Here is a 15,777-nt window from a genome sequence, read left to right as displayed (position 1 = left end):
AGGACCCACGTAAGCCAGATGCAGAAGGTGGTGCATACATCTAGAGTTTGTTTTAAGTGGCTGGAGGCCCTGATGTGACCATTCTCTCTCTCTCTGTCTCTGCCTCTTTCTCTCTCTCTCTGATGCTCTCAAATAAATAAATAAATAAAAATAAACAACAAAAATAGAATATAAAAAAAGTGAGGTGGCAAGTGACTTAAGAAAAACATCCAATGTCAATCTTTGGACTCCAAACCCACGCATGTGCACAGACACGCACGCAAACACGCAAAGGCACACCACACACCCGTGCAAAAACACGAGAAAGGGATTCTGATGCCACGTGGCATTGTGCGCACACGCCTCTGCGTAGACAGATTCCAAAAAGGGAAAGCAGCCCTTGCCTCGGACGTGAACTTCTGCTTTGAAGGAAGAATAAAGTACGAACAGGGGATGGAAAGATGTCACAAGTGTTCTGAGGTTGAACTGAGACGGGTGTGAGGAAGTGAAGGGAGACCAAGAGCTCCTCCAGTTCTGGAAGCTTCGGAATCCCTATGGAGAAAACGCTGGGGTGCTGGGGGACACACCTGTCAGGACGGTCCGCCTTTTGCACTGCTCCTCCACCCCGCCCTGCCTCTTGCCAGCCTGCGTGAACGGCATTTCGAACATGAAGCGGCGGATGTTGTGAGATCTTTCAAACTCCGTTCTTCTCTCTTGCAGTTCCTTTTCGTCAAAGAATGGGGTCACATGAGTCACCTGGATGTAGGCATACTTAGAATCCAGGTCCTTGGGGTTGACCTGTGAAGAAACAGGTAACAATGACAACGGTGTTGTGCACAGGGATTGCCCAAGCTATGTCTCAGCTGTATTTTCCAAGCTTTTGGGGAAAAACTTACCAAAACAAAATAAAACAATACAAAAAACAAACAGTACAAGGAATAGTCACAACCTACCACTGGGATCAACACTGCTATCATCTTGCTATATCTGTATGTGGATAAATTTATTTTTGTAAAGTAATTTAAAAAAATTTCTGGGCTGGAGAGATGGCTTAGCGGTTAAGCGCTTGCCTGTGAAGCCTAAGGACCCCGGTTCGAGGCTCGGTTCCCCAGGTCCCACGTTAGCCAGATGCACAAGGGGGCGCACACGTCTGGAGTTCGTTTGCAGAGGCTGGAAGCCCTGGTGCGCCCATTCTCTCTCTTTCCCTCTATCTGTCTTTCTCTCTGTGTCTGTCGCTCTCAAATAAATAAAAAAAAAAAAGTTAAAAAAAATTTCTAATCATTTTTATTTATTTGCTCTCAAATAAATAAAAAAAAATTAAAAAAAATTTCTAATCATTTTTATTTATTTGAGAGCAGCAGACAGAGAAAGAAACAGGCAGAGAGAGAGAGAGAGAGAGAGAGAGAGAGAGAATGGCCACGCCAGGGCTTTCAGCTACTGCAAATGAACTCCAGATGTGTGCGCCCCCTTAGGCATCTGGCTAACGTGGGTCCTGGGGAATCAACCTCGAACCGGGGTCCTTAGGCTTCACAGGCAAGTGTTCAACTGCTAAGCCATCTCTCCAGCCCTTATTTTTGTCAATTAATTTTTTAGTTTAGCCTACAAAGCAATGAGTTTTCTTATGGCCTCTTAATACATACATATCCTTATACTTTGTTCTCAGATATTTTTACATAGTTATACACATACACGTGTGCACAATTTCAAAATAAGAAGTATGCATCATGACACTTCAGCCAGTTCTTCTCGAAAACTGAGAATGAATATTCTCCAGTATAACCACAATGTGCCATACCTAACATTAACAATAATTCTCTAATATTACCCAAGACTCAGTTCATATAATTTCCTTAAATGTGTTCACAATGGCATTTACAATGAATTGTATTTGAACCAGAATCTAATTAGTAATCATTTGATTCTTTATTCTGTTTGGTTTTATTTTTGCTCTTGTTATTTTTTAAAATTTTATTTTATTTGACATGGTGGGGGGGAGAGAGAATGGGCATGCCGGGGCCCCCAGCCACTGCAAACGAACCCCAGACACATGCGCCACCTTGTCCCTTGGGCTTCACAGACTTAACCTCTAGTCCTGCTCTTGCTATTTTTGAGATAGGGTCTCAGTAGCCCAGGCTGACCTTGAACTCTTGATCCTCCTACTTCAGCCCCCTGATGTTAGGATTACAGATGTAAACCACACCTGGCTTTGTCTCTGTATTCTTATTAGTATACAATTCTATACGATTTATTTTCCATGACATTAATTTTTTTTGAGAAACCCACGTAGAGTTCTTGTTCAGCGGTCCCTCCTCTTCCTCGGTATTTTTGTTTTCAAAATCACGTTAAAAAGAAATATATATATATATAGATCTGGCTATAGCAATAATGACTGACAGTTTGGCTTCCAGGTTATTATTCATCTCTAGTGAGATCAGAGGAGATGGAAACAACCTACTAATTGATTAATTTACTACAGGAGCAGATTAACCCAAGACTAATTTAACAGCAAATTTAATATCTGATTAACTCAGCACATAACTAGTTATTCAAGTGTGCTGCTGACAGAAAATTAAGCAGGCATCTCCCACAGAGAAACAAAAGCTCATCTATTAGCGAGACAAATCAATTTTTGCACATGCTAATTATATTTAACCTTCTAGAGCAATAAAAACAGCCGTGGGAAGAAACGGCTGCAGAGAATGGAATAAAAGCAGTGTGGTGGTCTGGGTCAGATGTCCCCCATAAACTCGGGTATTCTGGATGCTTGGTCCCCACCTGATGGCAGTTTAGGAGGTGGAGCCTTGCTGGTATAGGTGTGTTCTTTGGGGGGGGGGTTATGTACTGGTGGCAGGAATGGAACGTGGGTGCCCGGTAGAGGAAGGGCATGGATCCTTCCTAGAATTCTTGCCAGTTGCTGTATCAAGGGCCACACAGTAAAAAGGGAAGAACTGAACTGGACAAAAGGCTGTACTGTGGAAGCCACCTCAAGACACACATGGGTTTGCTTTGGAGAGAAAGCCAAACAGTACCGGAGTTATTTGATTTATGTGGTGCTATGTGGTTTTGATAAAACATAGGTGGCTTCCTTTTCCTTTGTGTCACTGTTCAAATGACATCAAGAATTGTCCCACAAGGACCCAGAAAGATCAACAGAAGACAGCAGTGGCTAAGACAGTTCAATGAACTTTTGGCAGATGGGCACGTGGAGGTGGGGTGTCACCGGTCTTTTTGGAAGAGTGGAAAATGCTATCCCATGGCCTCCTGGATGGGGCACCACACAAAAGTTAGGGGACCCCTGAGGAGCCCACAGAGGAACACTGCTGTGGATCCTAGGATTCAGGAGGGAGAAAACAGGGCAAGTGGCCCAGAGTCTCCACCTGGAGCTGGGAGCCCTAGGTTCCCACTCTGGGGCCCTCCCCACAGAGAACAAAGGTCACCCCTGGAGATACTCCAAGTGGCTCCTCTCCTCTCCTCTCAGCGGAAAATAGGTCCCAGCGCAGAGCGGGACAGGGTGGCTGAGAAGTCGCAGGCCACATGTGGGCATCCTTGGGGGCATCCAGAACCCAGCTGAAGTTAGATGTTTATACCCTGCCTAGGATCTCTGAGAAGGGCTAGGGAACAAAGTGGGGCTTTGAACCACTCTGGCTTTTTATTGGTAGAGAAATGGTAGCAAAGTGTTTTTTTTTTTTTTTTTTTTTTTAAATATGGTCTGGCTATGTAGTCCAGCCAGGCTGGTCTTGAACCCATGATCTTTCTTTTTTTTTTTTTTTTAATTTTTTTCTTTTCTTTTCTTTTCTTTTCTTTTCTTTTTTTTTTTTTTGAGGTAGGGTCTCACTCTAGCCCAGGCTGACCTGGAATTCACCATGTATTCTCAGGGTGGCCTCGAACTCATCATGGTGATCCTCCTACCTCTGCCTCCTGAGTGCTGGGATTAAAGGTGTGTGAGCCACCACGCCCAAATTTGAACTCATGCTCTATCTATTTCAGCCTTTCCAACTGCTGGGATGATACAGACAGTCACCACATCTGGTATCAGAAATCATACACACACGCAGACACACACACACATATGCAGAGAATTTATTAAATACAAAGAAAAGGGTCACTTAAGGTTGGGAAGCAGAGGGACACCTAGCATCCTGGAGGTTTTATAAAAAATATTTTATTTAGTTATGAGAGAGAGACAGGGCTTCCTGCCACTGCAAATAAATTCCAGATGCATGCACCATTTAGTGCATTGGTTTTATGTGCGTAGTGGGGAACTGAACTCAGGCCATTAGGCTTTACAAGCAAGCTCCTTTAACTGCTGAGCTGTCTCTCCAGGCCTCTGAGATCTTTTGAACAGGGAGGGACACATAACTGTAGCTTCAGGAAGCATGCTGACTGAGAGCTATGTCTCAGGGTAGTGGTCTAAAGAGAGCGACATTATCCCCCCCCCCCCCCAGTCATGTGGCTAGTGAGTTAGTTCCTTGGACTGTTCAAATGTCCCTATTTCTAACCGTAAGGGACAGAGTCAAGTTGTATATATGTACTTTGCTGAGGGGAGAATGTGGTGAGGAATTGAACCCCAGAGCTCTCCTCTTGCAGAGTTCCTAAGTACGGGGACGGAAAACAGCATGTCCCTTCAAACATTCATCATTTAGTAAATGAAGATGTTTTTGTTTGTGTTTTCTTGAGAACAACAAAAAAAAAAAAAAAAAAAAAAAAAGGGTCTTGCTCTGTGGTTCAGGCTGGCCTGGAATTTGTGAGCTTTTTGCCTCAGCTTCCCAAGTGCTAGGACTGACTTTAGGCATGCACCCCCAGCCTGGCTAGAAGATGACACTTTTAAAACTATGCAACCAGGGCTAGAAAGATGGCTCAGCAGTTAAGGCATTTGCTTAAGATCCCGAGTTTGAGTCCTCAGGACCCACATAAAGCCAGATGCGCAAGGTAGCACATGTGTCTGGAGTTCATTTGCAGTGCGTCCATTCTCTCTATTTGCTTCTTTCTCTCTCTCTCAAATAAGTAAATAAAAATATTTTTAAAAGATTTAAAAATAAAATTACGCAATCAGGATTCACTTAATGCCAAGCATGCAATGGAAAACACAGATGGGTCTTATTTTTTTTTTTAATTTTTAACTGGTTTTTTTTTTTTTTTTTTTTTTACCTTTTGAGGTAGGGTCTCACTCTAGCCCAGACTGACCTGGAATCCACTATGTAGTTTCAGGGTGGCCTGGAACTCACGGCGATCCTCCTATCTCTGCTTCCAGAGTGCTGGGATTAAAGGTGTGCACCACCACGCCTGGCTGAGTCTTAAGAGGAAAAACTAAACACCTGCCACTCAGGGTCAACTCTCCTTAACTTCCCTCTGCATTTTCTTTGTGTAAATAGGGCTGGAGGGATGGCTTAGTGGTTAAGGCACTTGCCTACAAAGCTAAAGGATCCAGTTTTTTTTGTTTGTTTGTTTGTTTTTGTTTTTCTTTTTTATTTATTTATTTGAGAGCGACAGACACAGAGAGAAAGACAGATAGAGGGAGAGAGAGAGAATGGGCGCGCCAGGGCTTCCAGCCTCTGCAAACGAACTCCAGATGCGTGCGCCCCCTTGTGCATCTGGCTAACGTGGGACCTGGGGAACCGAGCCTCGAACCGGGGTCCTTAGGCTTCACAGGCAAGCGCTTAACCGCTAAGCCATCTCTCCAGCCCTTGTTTTTGTTTTTCGAGGTAGGGTCTCACTCTAGCCCAGGCTGACCTGGAATTCACTATGTAATCTCAGGGTGGCCTTGAACTCATGGTGATCCTTCTACCTCTGCCTCCTGAATGCTGGGATTAAAGGCGTGCACCACCATGCCCGGTTTAAAGGACCCAGTTTTGATTCCCCAGGACCCTCATAAGCCAGATGCACAAGGTGGCACATGCTTCTGGAATTTGTTACAGTGGCTGGAGGCCCTGGTGTACCCATTCTCTCTCCATATATATATGTATATCTGCTTCGTTCTCTCGCTCTCTCAATTATAAATACAAATAAAATACATCTCAACTCTCTTTGTGCAAATAGTTGTATCGCATAATATATATAGCCAATTACAAAAAAACTGCATTGCTATGACCTCATCAGACAACAGTCCTACCTTGCCAGAATCCTGTATCATTTTGACGTTTTCTGAACCAAATTTATCTGAGTAAAGTTTAAGGAGTCTCTGAGAAATTTCCGACAGAGGTGTGAGCTTGGGTTCTTTGTAAATATATTCCTTCCCATCCTCATCTTCAAAGAACCCCTGTGATGAGACAGCACAGTTAGAACCACCCCAGAAGAGACACCCCAGGCTGACTCCCCAAGAAGGGTTCTTTGGTTACAAGGGTAAAAAAAAAAAAAAATAGTAACAACAAACTAGCAACGAAAAAATAAGGAGTGATTCCAAAATAAAACCCTACTTAAACAGGCTGTTCCACAGGAAGAAGGATGGTAATACTATGGAGTCTGGGTGCAAAGAGAAAGGAAAAGACAAGGCCGTCAAGAATGCTGTCATTCATTAAGTGTTGGGTGAAATGAAAAATTCGGGGTTCAAAACTGTGCTCGCTCAGTGAAGGTCGATGCGAGTCAAGCCTGTTTCACATCCCAGGAAGCAGAACTCAGCTAGACATGACCAGCAGCATGGGACAGGACTCGGAAATTCACATCCGGCCCTCCTCTCCCAGTGACGCAGAATTTTACAGCATGGCCTGCGCAGGCCAAGCAACAATCGTATAAAGGTTGCATCGATTCAGTTTTGCATTACTGGTAAGAAAAAAAGTATTAAAGGTCTACAGCACATGATCAGAAAATATTTTCATTATCACTAGTCATGTTTTACCACAGGTTTAGAATTCTGTGGGAAGTGAAAAAGGTTGAAAATTTAAAATCCAGGTTGGGGTTAATATTTGAAATTAAAATTTTAAAAGTTTCCCATGTAAAGGAGAGAAAACAGTACAAAAACCACAATATACATTAAAAAAAAAGCAGGCTAACAAAACAAAACAAAACAAAAAAACATCCACATCAAACTAGGAGTTTAGATGCAGTCATTTCACTACATTACTTGCTTTTTAAGCATTTTCTGTAATTACCTCCACATCTGTTTCACTGTCTGTAAACTGGTATTGCTATAAAGTTATAAAAGACAATAACAGAATAAATTGAAGGTTATAAAATGCTCGTAGAAAAAAAATCACATGCCCTACATACGTGGATTATAATTTATTCCATTTGATAATGTTAGAGCTTGCAGGTTAAAACTGAAGTTAAATTTAAGTAACCTCTTTCAGACAGGGTTCCTAAAATATTACGTGACTTGTGGTGATGCTATGGAAGACCAAGATGCATAGGCTCAAAGGAAACAAGAGGTCTTAATTTTGGTTTAAAACATGCAGTATAGATGTATAAGGAAATAGATGGTTTCTGAAAATGGAATAAAATGTTAATTTTCTTTTTGGCGTTTGAAATGACCAGACAATATACATACAGACTTGAAAATGAGACTTGCAAACCACAATGAAGTACCAAAGACAATCCAAAGAATGTCTTATGGAGGAAGAACTTACCGCCGCCTTAAGAAAGTAATAAAGAAAAGACAGGGAGGAAGGGAAAAAAAAAAAAGCAGAGAGTTTACTCGGAGGAAGATCAGAGCCATCGCGCATACAACAAGTTCATCACATTTGCACTTAGAATGGGAAGTGTACAGGACACTGCTCTGCAGAGTTCAAAATACAAGGATGTAAGTCAAGAGTGCAGAATGAAAGGTGGGCTCACCTGTCCGAAGAAGGCCACCCGGAAGTAGGTCCCCAGGAGCCTGCGGCCTGAATGCATGACCTCGGTCACTTTGCTGTATGCCCGATGCAATGTGTCATACAGATGGGCCAATCTCTGGGAAGGGGAACAGAACCCATTTTTTAAAAACTTTTAAATAGAATCATTAAATATTTTTTTTTGTTTTTATTTTTATTTATTTATTTGAGAGTGACAGAGAAATAGACAGAAAGAGAGAGAGAGAGAGAGAGAGAATGGGCACGCCAGCGCCTCCAGCCACTGCAAACGAACTCCAGGTGCATGTGCCCCCTCGTGCATCTGGCTACATTTATGAAGTGTAATGCTTCCTATTTAGAGGGTCAACCTGCCTATGGGGAACCATCAGATTTCCACATCGTAGTTCGTAAATTCTAGTTTCAAGCTGCCCGTGAGATGGTGAAGGTCTTTTGACAGCATCTATGTGTTCTGCCCTTCCATTTGATTTTCTAAGGGCACTGGTATGGCTCCTGAGGAGGCCCAGGGATGTGTGAAGCCTGAAAACTCTTACAGATGGTAAGTGTTAAAATTTGGTGAGCCAGAGATCAACTGAACCAAAGTCTGCTGTTATGCCACTGTTTTCTCAAGTAGGGTGCGGGGGGTCGGGGGAGTTGGTGTAGAATACCTCAAAATCCCTCCGCTTCTCATAAATGGGGATGATGAGTTTATAGATGTCGGCGATCAGCTCGTAGCGCTCCGCCTTCCAAAGCCCGTCTGCGCACAGCTCCAGCAGTTCCATCAGCACGTCCTGATCAGAGAGGCGGGCGTAGGGCCAGAGAAGAGGGTTAGCGGGGGGTGGGACACTGTACCCCTTATGGAATGCATTACCAGAAAGACAGCTAGGGTGAGATTTCAAAATAGACAATATCTTTAAGACTTTAACCCCATGTTGATGGCTCTAATCAGGCTACATGCAAAAATGTAAATGGGGGGGGGTGACACACGACACAATGGTATTACAGTAATTTGCCTCATAGTGCCTGACACTACCTACACAAGACCATCGTAAGAGGAGGAACAAATCATGACATCAAAATAAAAGAGAGACTGACTGAGATGGGTAGGGGATATGATGGAGAATGGAATTTCAAAGGGGAAAGTAGGGGGAGAGAGGGTATTACCATGGGATATTTTTTATAATCATGGAAAATGTTAATAAAAATTGAGAAAAAAATAGTAATGTGCATGGAAAGTCGACATGGATAGCACCATATAGTTTGTTTCCAGAAGTTTCTCTTTCCTGTCTGAGAACACTGGTGATGTTGAGATACACTTACTAAGCAAGATGTCATGTCTGATGAAGTTATTTAGTGAGGAGTGTGGTGTGTGCCAAGCCAATTTCACCAACGTCCCTCCTTCCTTGGACTTTTTGTCTAGAGAAGCACGCAGAGTCATTGGAGCCCATAGACTTGGAGAATGGCCACACCATCTGTGGCTCAAGAACTGAAGCACGTGGGTTGAATTTATACTAATCTGCACGAACCTTTCCCTGGCTAGAGCCCATGGGCCCTCATGAAGGCTATGTGACCTAAGCAAACCAATCAGGTGACCTCCAGCTTGGACTGCTGGGACAGACATGTTCCCACGACATAGGCATGAGAGGGGTTAGTGTGGAGCTTGGCTGGGGCTGGCATTCACCTTCTATCCCAGCAAAGTAGCTATGATATCAATAGCTTGGTTACAGGCTTGCACTCGATGAGGTAGGCATATTTGTATTCTAATTCTATGAGTGAAGAGCAACTTTGGTGCTTTTGTTTTTATTTTTTTAATTAATTAATTAATTTTAATTTTTTTAATTTAATTTTTATTAACATTTTCCATGATTATAAAAAAAAATCCCATGGTAATACCCCCCCCACACACACTTTCCCCTTTGACATTCCATTCTCCATATTACCTTCCCATCTCAATCATTGTACTTACATATATACAATACCAACCTATTAAGTACCCTCCTCCCTTCCTTTCTCTTCCCTTTATATCTCCTTTTTAACTTACTGGCCTCTGCTACTAAGTATTTTCCTTCTCACGCAGAAGCCCAATCATCTGTACCTAGGATCCACATATGAGGGAGAACATGTGGCGCTTGGCTTTCTGGGCCTGGGTTACCTCACTTAGTATAGTCCTTTCCAGATCCATCCATTTTTCTGCAAATTTCATAACTTCATTTTTCTTTACCGCTGAGTAGAACCCCATTGTATAAATGTGCCACATCTTCATTATCCACTCATCAGTTGAGGGACATCTAGGCTGGTTCCATTTCCCAGCTATTATAACTTGAGCAGCAATAAACATGGTTGAGCACGTACTTCTAAGGAAATGAGATGAGTCCTTAGGATATATGCCTAGGAGTGCTATAGCTGGATCATATGGTAGATCAATCTTTAGCAGTTTTAGGAACCTCCACACTGATTTCCACAATGGCTGGACCAGATTGCATTCCCACCAGCAGTGTAGAATGGTGCTTTTATTTTTTTAAAAAATTATTATATGTGTATCTGTATGTTTGTGTGGCTGTGTGTATGCCATGGCACACACGTGGAGGCCTGAGGAGAACCGTGGGGAGTGTGTGTTCTCTCCTTCCGCTTTATTTGAGACAGGGTCTCCCTTGTTTTGTTTTTGCCGCTTCCTGTGGGCCACACCGGCTAATCCCTGGCCTTCTGGATTCTCCTGGCTCTGCCTCCCATTATTTTGGGAATGCTGGGGTCACAAATGCATGAGCCACTTTGTGTCTGGTGTTCTGGGAGTGCTGAAGAACTGGATTCAGACTGTCAGGCTTGCAAGACTGCTAACCTAACCTCATCCCTGTCTCCACACTGCTGAACACGTGTATATGCGTGTATGCAGACACATGTGTGCATGTGTGTATGCAGACACATGTGTGGAGGCTAGAGGTTGAAGCCATTTGCCTCCTTACACGTTAGCTACCATGCTGGGGACCCAAACACAGGCCTTCATGCTTGAGTGGCAAGTACTTTAACCAGCGAGCCATCTTCCCAGCCAGTGTTTTTCATTTTTAACCTGATGTTTTATCACAGGCCCTATGGTTTATAGAGCAAAAAAAACTCCAAACCAAACTTTCTTTTTTGAAGCAGTTGTGAATCAAATGACCAGAGCACACTATCTAAGTAATAAGATCATTTAATGTCCATGCCACATTGATAAAACACAAACCATAAAGCTGTCATTTGTGTGAATGAACACACTGGTGCTTATAAAAAGGTATACCAGTTGTCTCATTAAAGCCAGCTGTACATAGTAACCACCGCATTGGCTAGAGACAAAGAGCTCAGAAAACTCCTTTCTACCTTACATTTACGTTATCAAGATGCACATCTTTCGTTCTTTAAGGTTTAGTTTTTGTCTTTTTGTGGAACTGGGGATTGAACCTAGGGCTTCACGCATGCTAGGCAAGCATCCTACCACTAAGCTATACATTCCTGGCCTGCCTCTTCCTACTTTTTAAATTGAAATCCTTTCCAGTGGACAAACTAGCACACTAAGCATGGCATTTTTTTTTTCTCATGTTTTCTTTATAAAAAGCTCAAAGGAAAGCATCAAATGGAACTTGTATACTTTCGGTGTAATTTACTTACCTTTATATATTTGTAAAATAAAGAGTGTATTTTAGGTCTAACCTATAGTGTTTGTGAAGATCAACAAAAATCTACCTATCACGTACTCTGAAAACTGTAAACTGTTTTGCAATTCAGAGAACAATTAGGTTAGAGAGAGAGAGAGAGATTGAGAACATGAGTGGGCACATCAGGGCCTCCAACCATTGCAAATGAACTCTAGGTGTGTGCAACACTTTGTACATCTGGCTTTACATGGGTACTGGGGAATTGAACTTGAGTTGCTAGGCTTTGGAGGCAAGTGCTTTAAGCACTGAGACATCTCTCCAGCCCTAAATAAGCCTTTCTTATTTCAACCATTATGTTGAATTTTACATAAATTTTTAAAAATATTATTTCTGGGCTGGGGAAATGGCTTAAGGCATTTGCCTATGAAGCCGAAGAACCCTGGTTTGATTGCCCAGGACCCACGTAAGCCAGATACACAAGGGGGGGGTACATGCATCTGGAGTTCGTTTGCAATGGCTAGAGGCCCTAACATGCCCATTTTCTCTTTCTATCTGCCTCTTCCTCTCTCTCAAATAAATTAATAAAATATTAAAATTTAAAAAATCTTACTTCTAATGGAACCAGCCTAGATATCCCTCAACTGATGAATTGATAGTGAAAATGTGGTACTTTCATACAATGGAGTGGTAAAGAAAAATGAAATTATGAAGGTGGGTGTGGTGGCGCACGCCTTTAATCCCAGCACTCAGGAGGCAGAGGTAGGAGGATTGCTGTGAGTTTGAGGCCACCCTGAGACGCCACAGTGAATTCCAGAGCAGCCTGGGCTACAGTGAGACTCTACCTCAAAAAAAAAAAAAAAAAAAAAAGAGAGAGAAATTATGAAATGAGTGGATCTGGAAAGGGTTATACTAAATGAGGTAATCCAGGTCCCAAAAGCCAAATGCCACATCTCATATGTGGATCTTAGCTTCAAATGTTTAGACTTGTATGGGAGTTGGAGTAAAAATTGGTAGCAGAGGCCAGTAAGCTAGAAAGGGGATATAAGGGAGGGGGCCTTAAGGGGATGGTATTGTATATATGTAAGTAGATGAACAGATTACTGGGGGTGGAAAGGCCTAAATAAGGTCAGGGGAAGAGACTGAGTAAAGGATGGGTGAGGAGAGAGTTAATCAAAATCTAAAAGGGTATGAATAAGCTGTATGGAATTCTACTTTTTTGGACAATGGCATACCTAGAAGCCATAGATTGTCACTAGAAAAATTTCAGTGCCAGGGATGGGGTACCTTCCAGTGAGTTGTTGGCCAGGGAGGGCAGTGATGCCCCCAAAACATTACAGGCCATTGCCAAGGCTCTTGGCAAGGTAACTGAGAAATCAAACTGGAGCTGAGCTGTAAACCTCCTCCCAGTATACCAGCTGAAAGAAAGCTGGAAAAAGCTATGCTGCACGCAGCCCTATGGGAGAGAGAAGTCATCAGTGGAGATAAACAACAGTGGACACTCCAAGTCTTAAGTTTGACCAGCCTGACCAAATGAGCCAACGGGTGCAGTAGTGGCATGTTTGTTATGGGAGAAACAACTGCTCTCTAGTTGGACTGGAGGCCCACTCCATGGCAGGGAATACATACCTGGTACTGAAAACCTAGTCAAAAGCCTATGATGGGGAGGTCACGAACCTAGGGGTGTCATGCCTGCTGGTGTCTAGCTAAAATGCATACATTATGCTCACCAAACTGCCCAGTAAGCACTTTAATGTTCATACCCATATATTAATGCTACTCTCACTTTTGGTTAGAGAACCTTCTCTTTTCAGATGGCGGTGACCTCTGGGATGACTCAGAAGGCACCATTGTGCTGAGAAGAAGTAACAGAGGAGTGTTCAGCACTGAAGCATCTCTGTCACACCCTCCAAGGCTCAGGGTCCATTGTGGAAGAAGTGGCGGAAGGAATGTAAGAGCCAAAGGAGAAGTAGGACTCCTTACAATACGCTCTTCCAGACACAAAATAGCCTGGACCTCCATGATCTCACAGTGACTGACCCTACCTACACAAGACCCTCATAATAGGAGGAAAAGATGATGACATCAAAATAAAAGTGAGATTGAGAGGAGATATGATGGCGAACGGATTTATGAAGGGAAAAGTGGGGGAGGGACAGGAATTATATCATGGCTTATTGTCTATAATTATGGAAGTTGTCAATTTAAGAAGCCAAAAAAAAAAAAAAACTTACTTCTGTGCTGGAGAGATGGCTTTAGTAGTGCTTGTCTGGGAAGCCTAAGGACCCAGGTTTGATTCCCCAGAACCCATGTAAGCCAGATGCCTATGGTGGTGCATGTGTCTGGAGTTCGTTTGCAGTGGCTCTTCCTCTGTTCCTTCCTTTAGTTATTTTTTCGGACATTTTTACTAAGCATCTACCATGCCTTACAAGGCTTATAAGTGGACCAAATCTATGTAAGCTAAATTAAATCTGTAATTTATAAAAATTGCTCAATAGATTTTTAAAAAAAATTTATTTGAGAGTGACAGAGAAAGAGGCAGAGGCAGACAGGTAGACAGAGAGAATGAGAATGGGCACACCAGGGCCTCCAGTCACTGCAAACGAACTCCAGACATGTGGGTGCCCCCCCTTGTGCACCTGGCTAACGTGGGTCCTGGGGAATCGAGCCTTAAATCAGGGTCCTTAGGCTTCACAGGCAAGCGCTTAACTGCTAAGCCATCTCTCCAGCCCCACAATAGATTTTTTTTAAACCAAACATGGAAGGTGTGTATCTTAGATAGTGTTGAGTCAGCTTTGCATTGCTGGCAGAAATCACCTGACCAAGAGCAGCTTGTGGGAACAGAGAGGTTTATTTTGCCTTACAGACTTGAGGGGAAGCTCCATGATGGCAGGAGAAAGCGATGGCATGAGCAGAAGGTGGACATCACACCCTAGCCAACGTAAGGTGGACAACAGCAACAAGAGAGTGTGCCAAACACTGGCATGGGGAAGCTAGCTATAACACCCATAAGCCTACCCCCAACAATACACTGCCTCCAGGAAGTGTTAATTCCCAAATCTCCATAGCTAGGAACCTAGCATTCAGAACACCTAAGTTTATGGGGGACACTTAAATCAAACCACTACAGATGGCATTATGATTTGAATATGATATGTCCCCCATAGGCTCATGTGTTGAAGATCTGGTCCCCAGTGTTTTAGGAGGTGGGGTATAGCTAGAGAAAGGTGAGGGCATGCCTTTGAAGATCATCTTGTCCCTGGACCAGTCCTGTCTCTCCATGCCTCTGGCTGCTATGAGGTGAGCAGACCCCACACCCTTTTGCCATGATTCTTTGCCTGACTGTAGATCTGAAACTGCGGGAAGTAAGTGACCATGGTCTGAAGCCTCTGAAACAGTGAGTTGAAACAAACCTTCCCATTATCATTATCATTATTTTTTTTTGAGGTAGGGTCTCACTCTGGTCACTCATTCCAGGCTCTGTGGCTTTGAACTCTTACCTCTGCCTCCTGAGTGCTAGGAGTAAAGGCGTGTGCCACCATGCCTGGCCCACTTTTATTTTTCATTTTTAAAGAGAATGGGTGTGCCAGGGCCTCCAGCTACTGCAAATGAACTTCAGATACATGCGCTCCCTTGTGCATCTGGCTAGCGTGGGGTCCTGGAGAGTCGAACGGGGATCCTTTGGCTTTGTAGGCAAACACCTTAACCGCTAAGCCATCCCTCCAGCCCCTGGCCCACTTTTAAACTGTCCCCTCAGGTACTTGTTACAGCAATGAAAAGCTAACTAATACCAACGGTCTGCTGGTCTATGTGGCACAAATGAAACCTGCTCTGGAAAGGAAGCCTGAGAGGACACAACAATCATTCTCAGAGCATCAAGGACCCAAGTACCACAGACTCAGAACCACCAACTGGAAGAGCCAAGATATGCGTGTTGAGAGATCAAAGACAGCAAAACACAGTGATTTCAAAGACTCACTGTGCCTGCAGAGCCTAAAGGGCCAGCGCCGTGAAGTGAGAGCGGCCAAGGCGGGTTTATTTAACAGCTGTCAGTGGGTTCCTGGGGACGTACTGAGGAAGCCAACACCCAGCTCTGGCAGAACTTGCTGCTTTCCTAGAGCTCAGGGTTTAGTGTGGGAGACGGGTCCATGCAGAAATTGAGTAAGATGGCAGGAAGCACGCTGAAAAGGAAATCGTGGGGAGCCAGGAATGCAGACAGGAGTGGTACCCATTCAAAAGGAGGGAGGAAAGGTGGATGTGGGAACAAGAAGGAAAAAGGCAAGTGCAGGGCTGGAGAGATGGCTTAGCGGTTAAGTGCTTGCCTGTGAAGCCTAAGGACCCCGGTTCGAGGCTTGGTTCCCCAGGTCCCACGTTAGCCAGATGCACAAGGGGGCGCATGCGTCTGGAGTTCGTTTGCA

General features: G+C 43.6%; 1 protein-coding gene across 18 annotated transcripts in view; it reads right to left on the bottom strand.

Annotated features, from left to right (window-relative positions):
• Positions 1–15,777, bottom strand: part of Dock9 (dedicator of cytokinesis 9) — a 362,490-nt gene that overhangs the window by 17,490 nt on the left and 329,223 nt on the right. For 11 of the 18 annotated variants that reach the window (XM_045145642.1, XM_045145646.1, XM_045145654.1 and 8 more), the window contains 6 exons: positions 8,405–8,527; positions 7,747–7,860; positions 7,539–7,544; positions 7,065–7,100; positions 6,089–6,235; positions 567–777 (listed from right to left, as the gene is read on the bottom strand). In XM_045145642.1, the coding sequence (XP_045001577.1) occupies positions 567–777; positions 6,089–6,235; positions 7,065–7,100; positions 7,539–7,544; positions 7,747–7,860; positions 8,405–8,527 (637 nt within the window). The remainder of the gene's footprint in view (positions 1–566; positions 778–6,088; positions 6,236–7,064; positions 7,101–7,538; positions 7,545–7,746; positions 7,861–8,404; positions 8,528–15,777) is intronic. The other 7 variants (XM_045145649.1, XM_045145656.1, XM_045145648.1 and 4 more) reach the window with 1 other exon arrangement.

The sequence above is a fragment of the Jaculus jaculus genome, chromosome 3 (genome assembly GCF_020740685.1).
Source record: "Jaculus jaculus isolate mJacJac1 chromosome 3, mJacJac1.mat.Y.cur, whole genome shotgun sequence".
Lineage (NCBI taxonomy): Eukaryota > Metazoa > Chordata > Mammalia > Rodentia > Dipodidae > Jaculus > Jaculus jaculus.
This window is presented reverse-complemented; position numbering and strand designations above follow the sequence as displayed.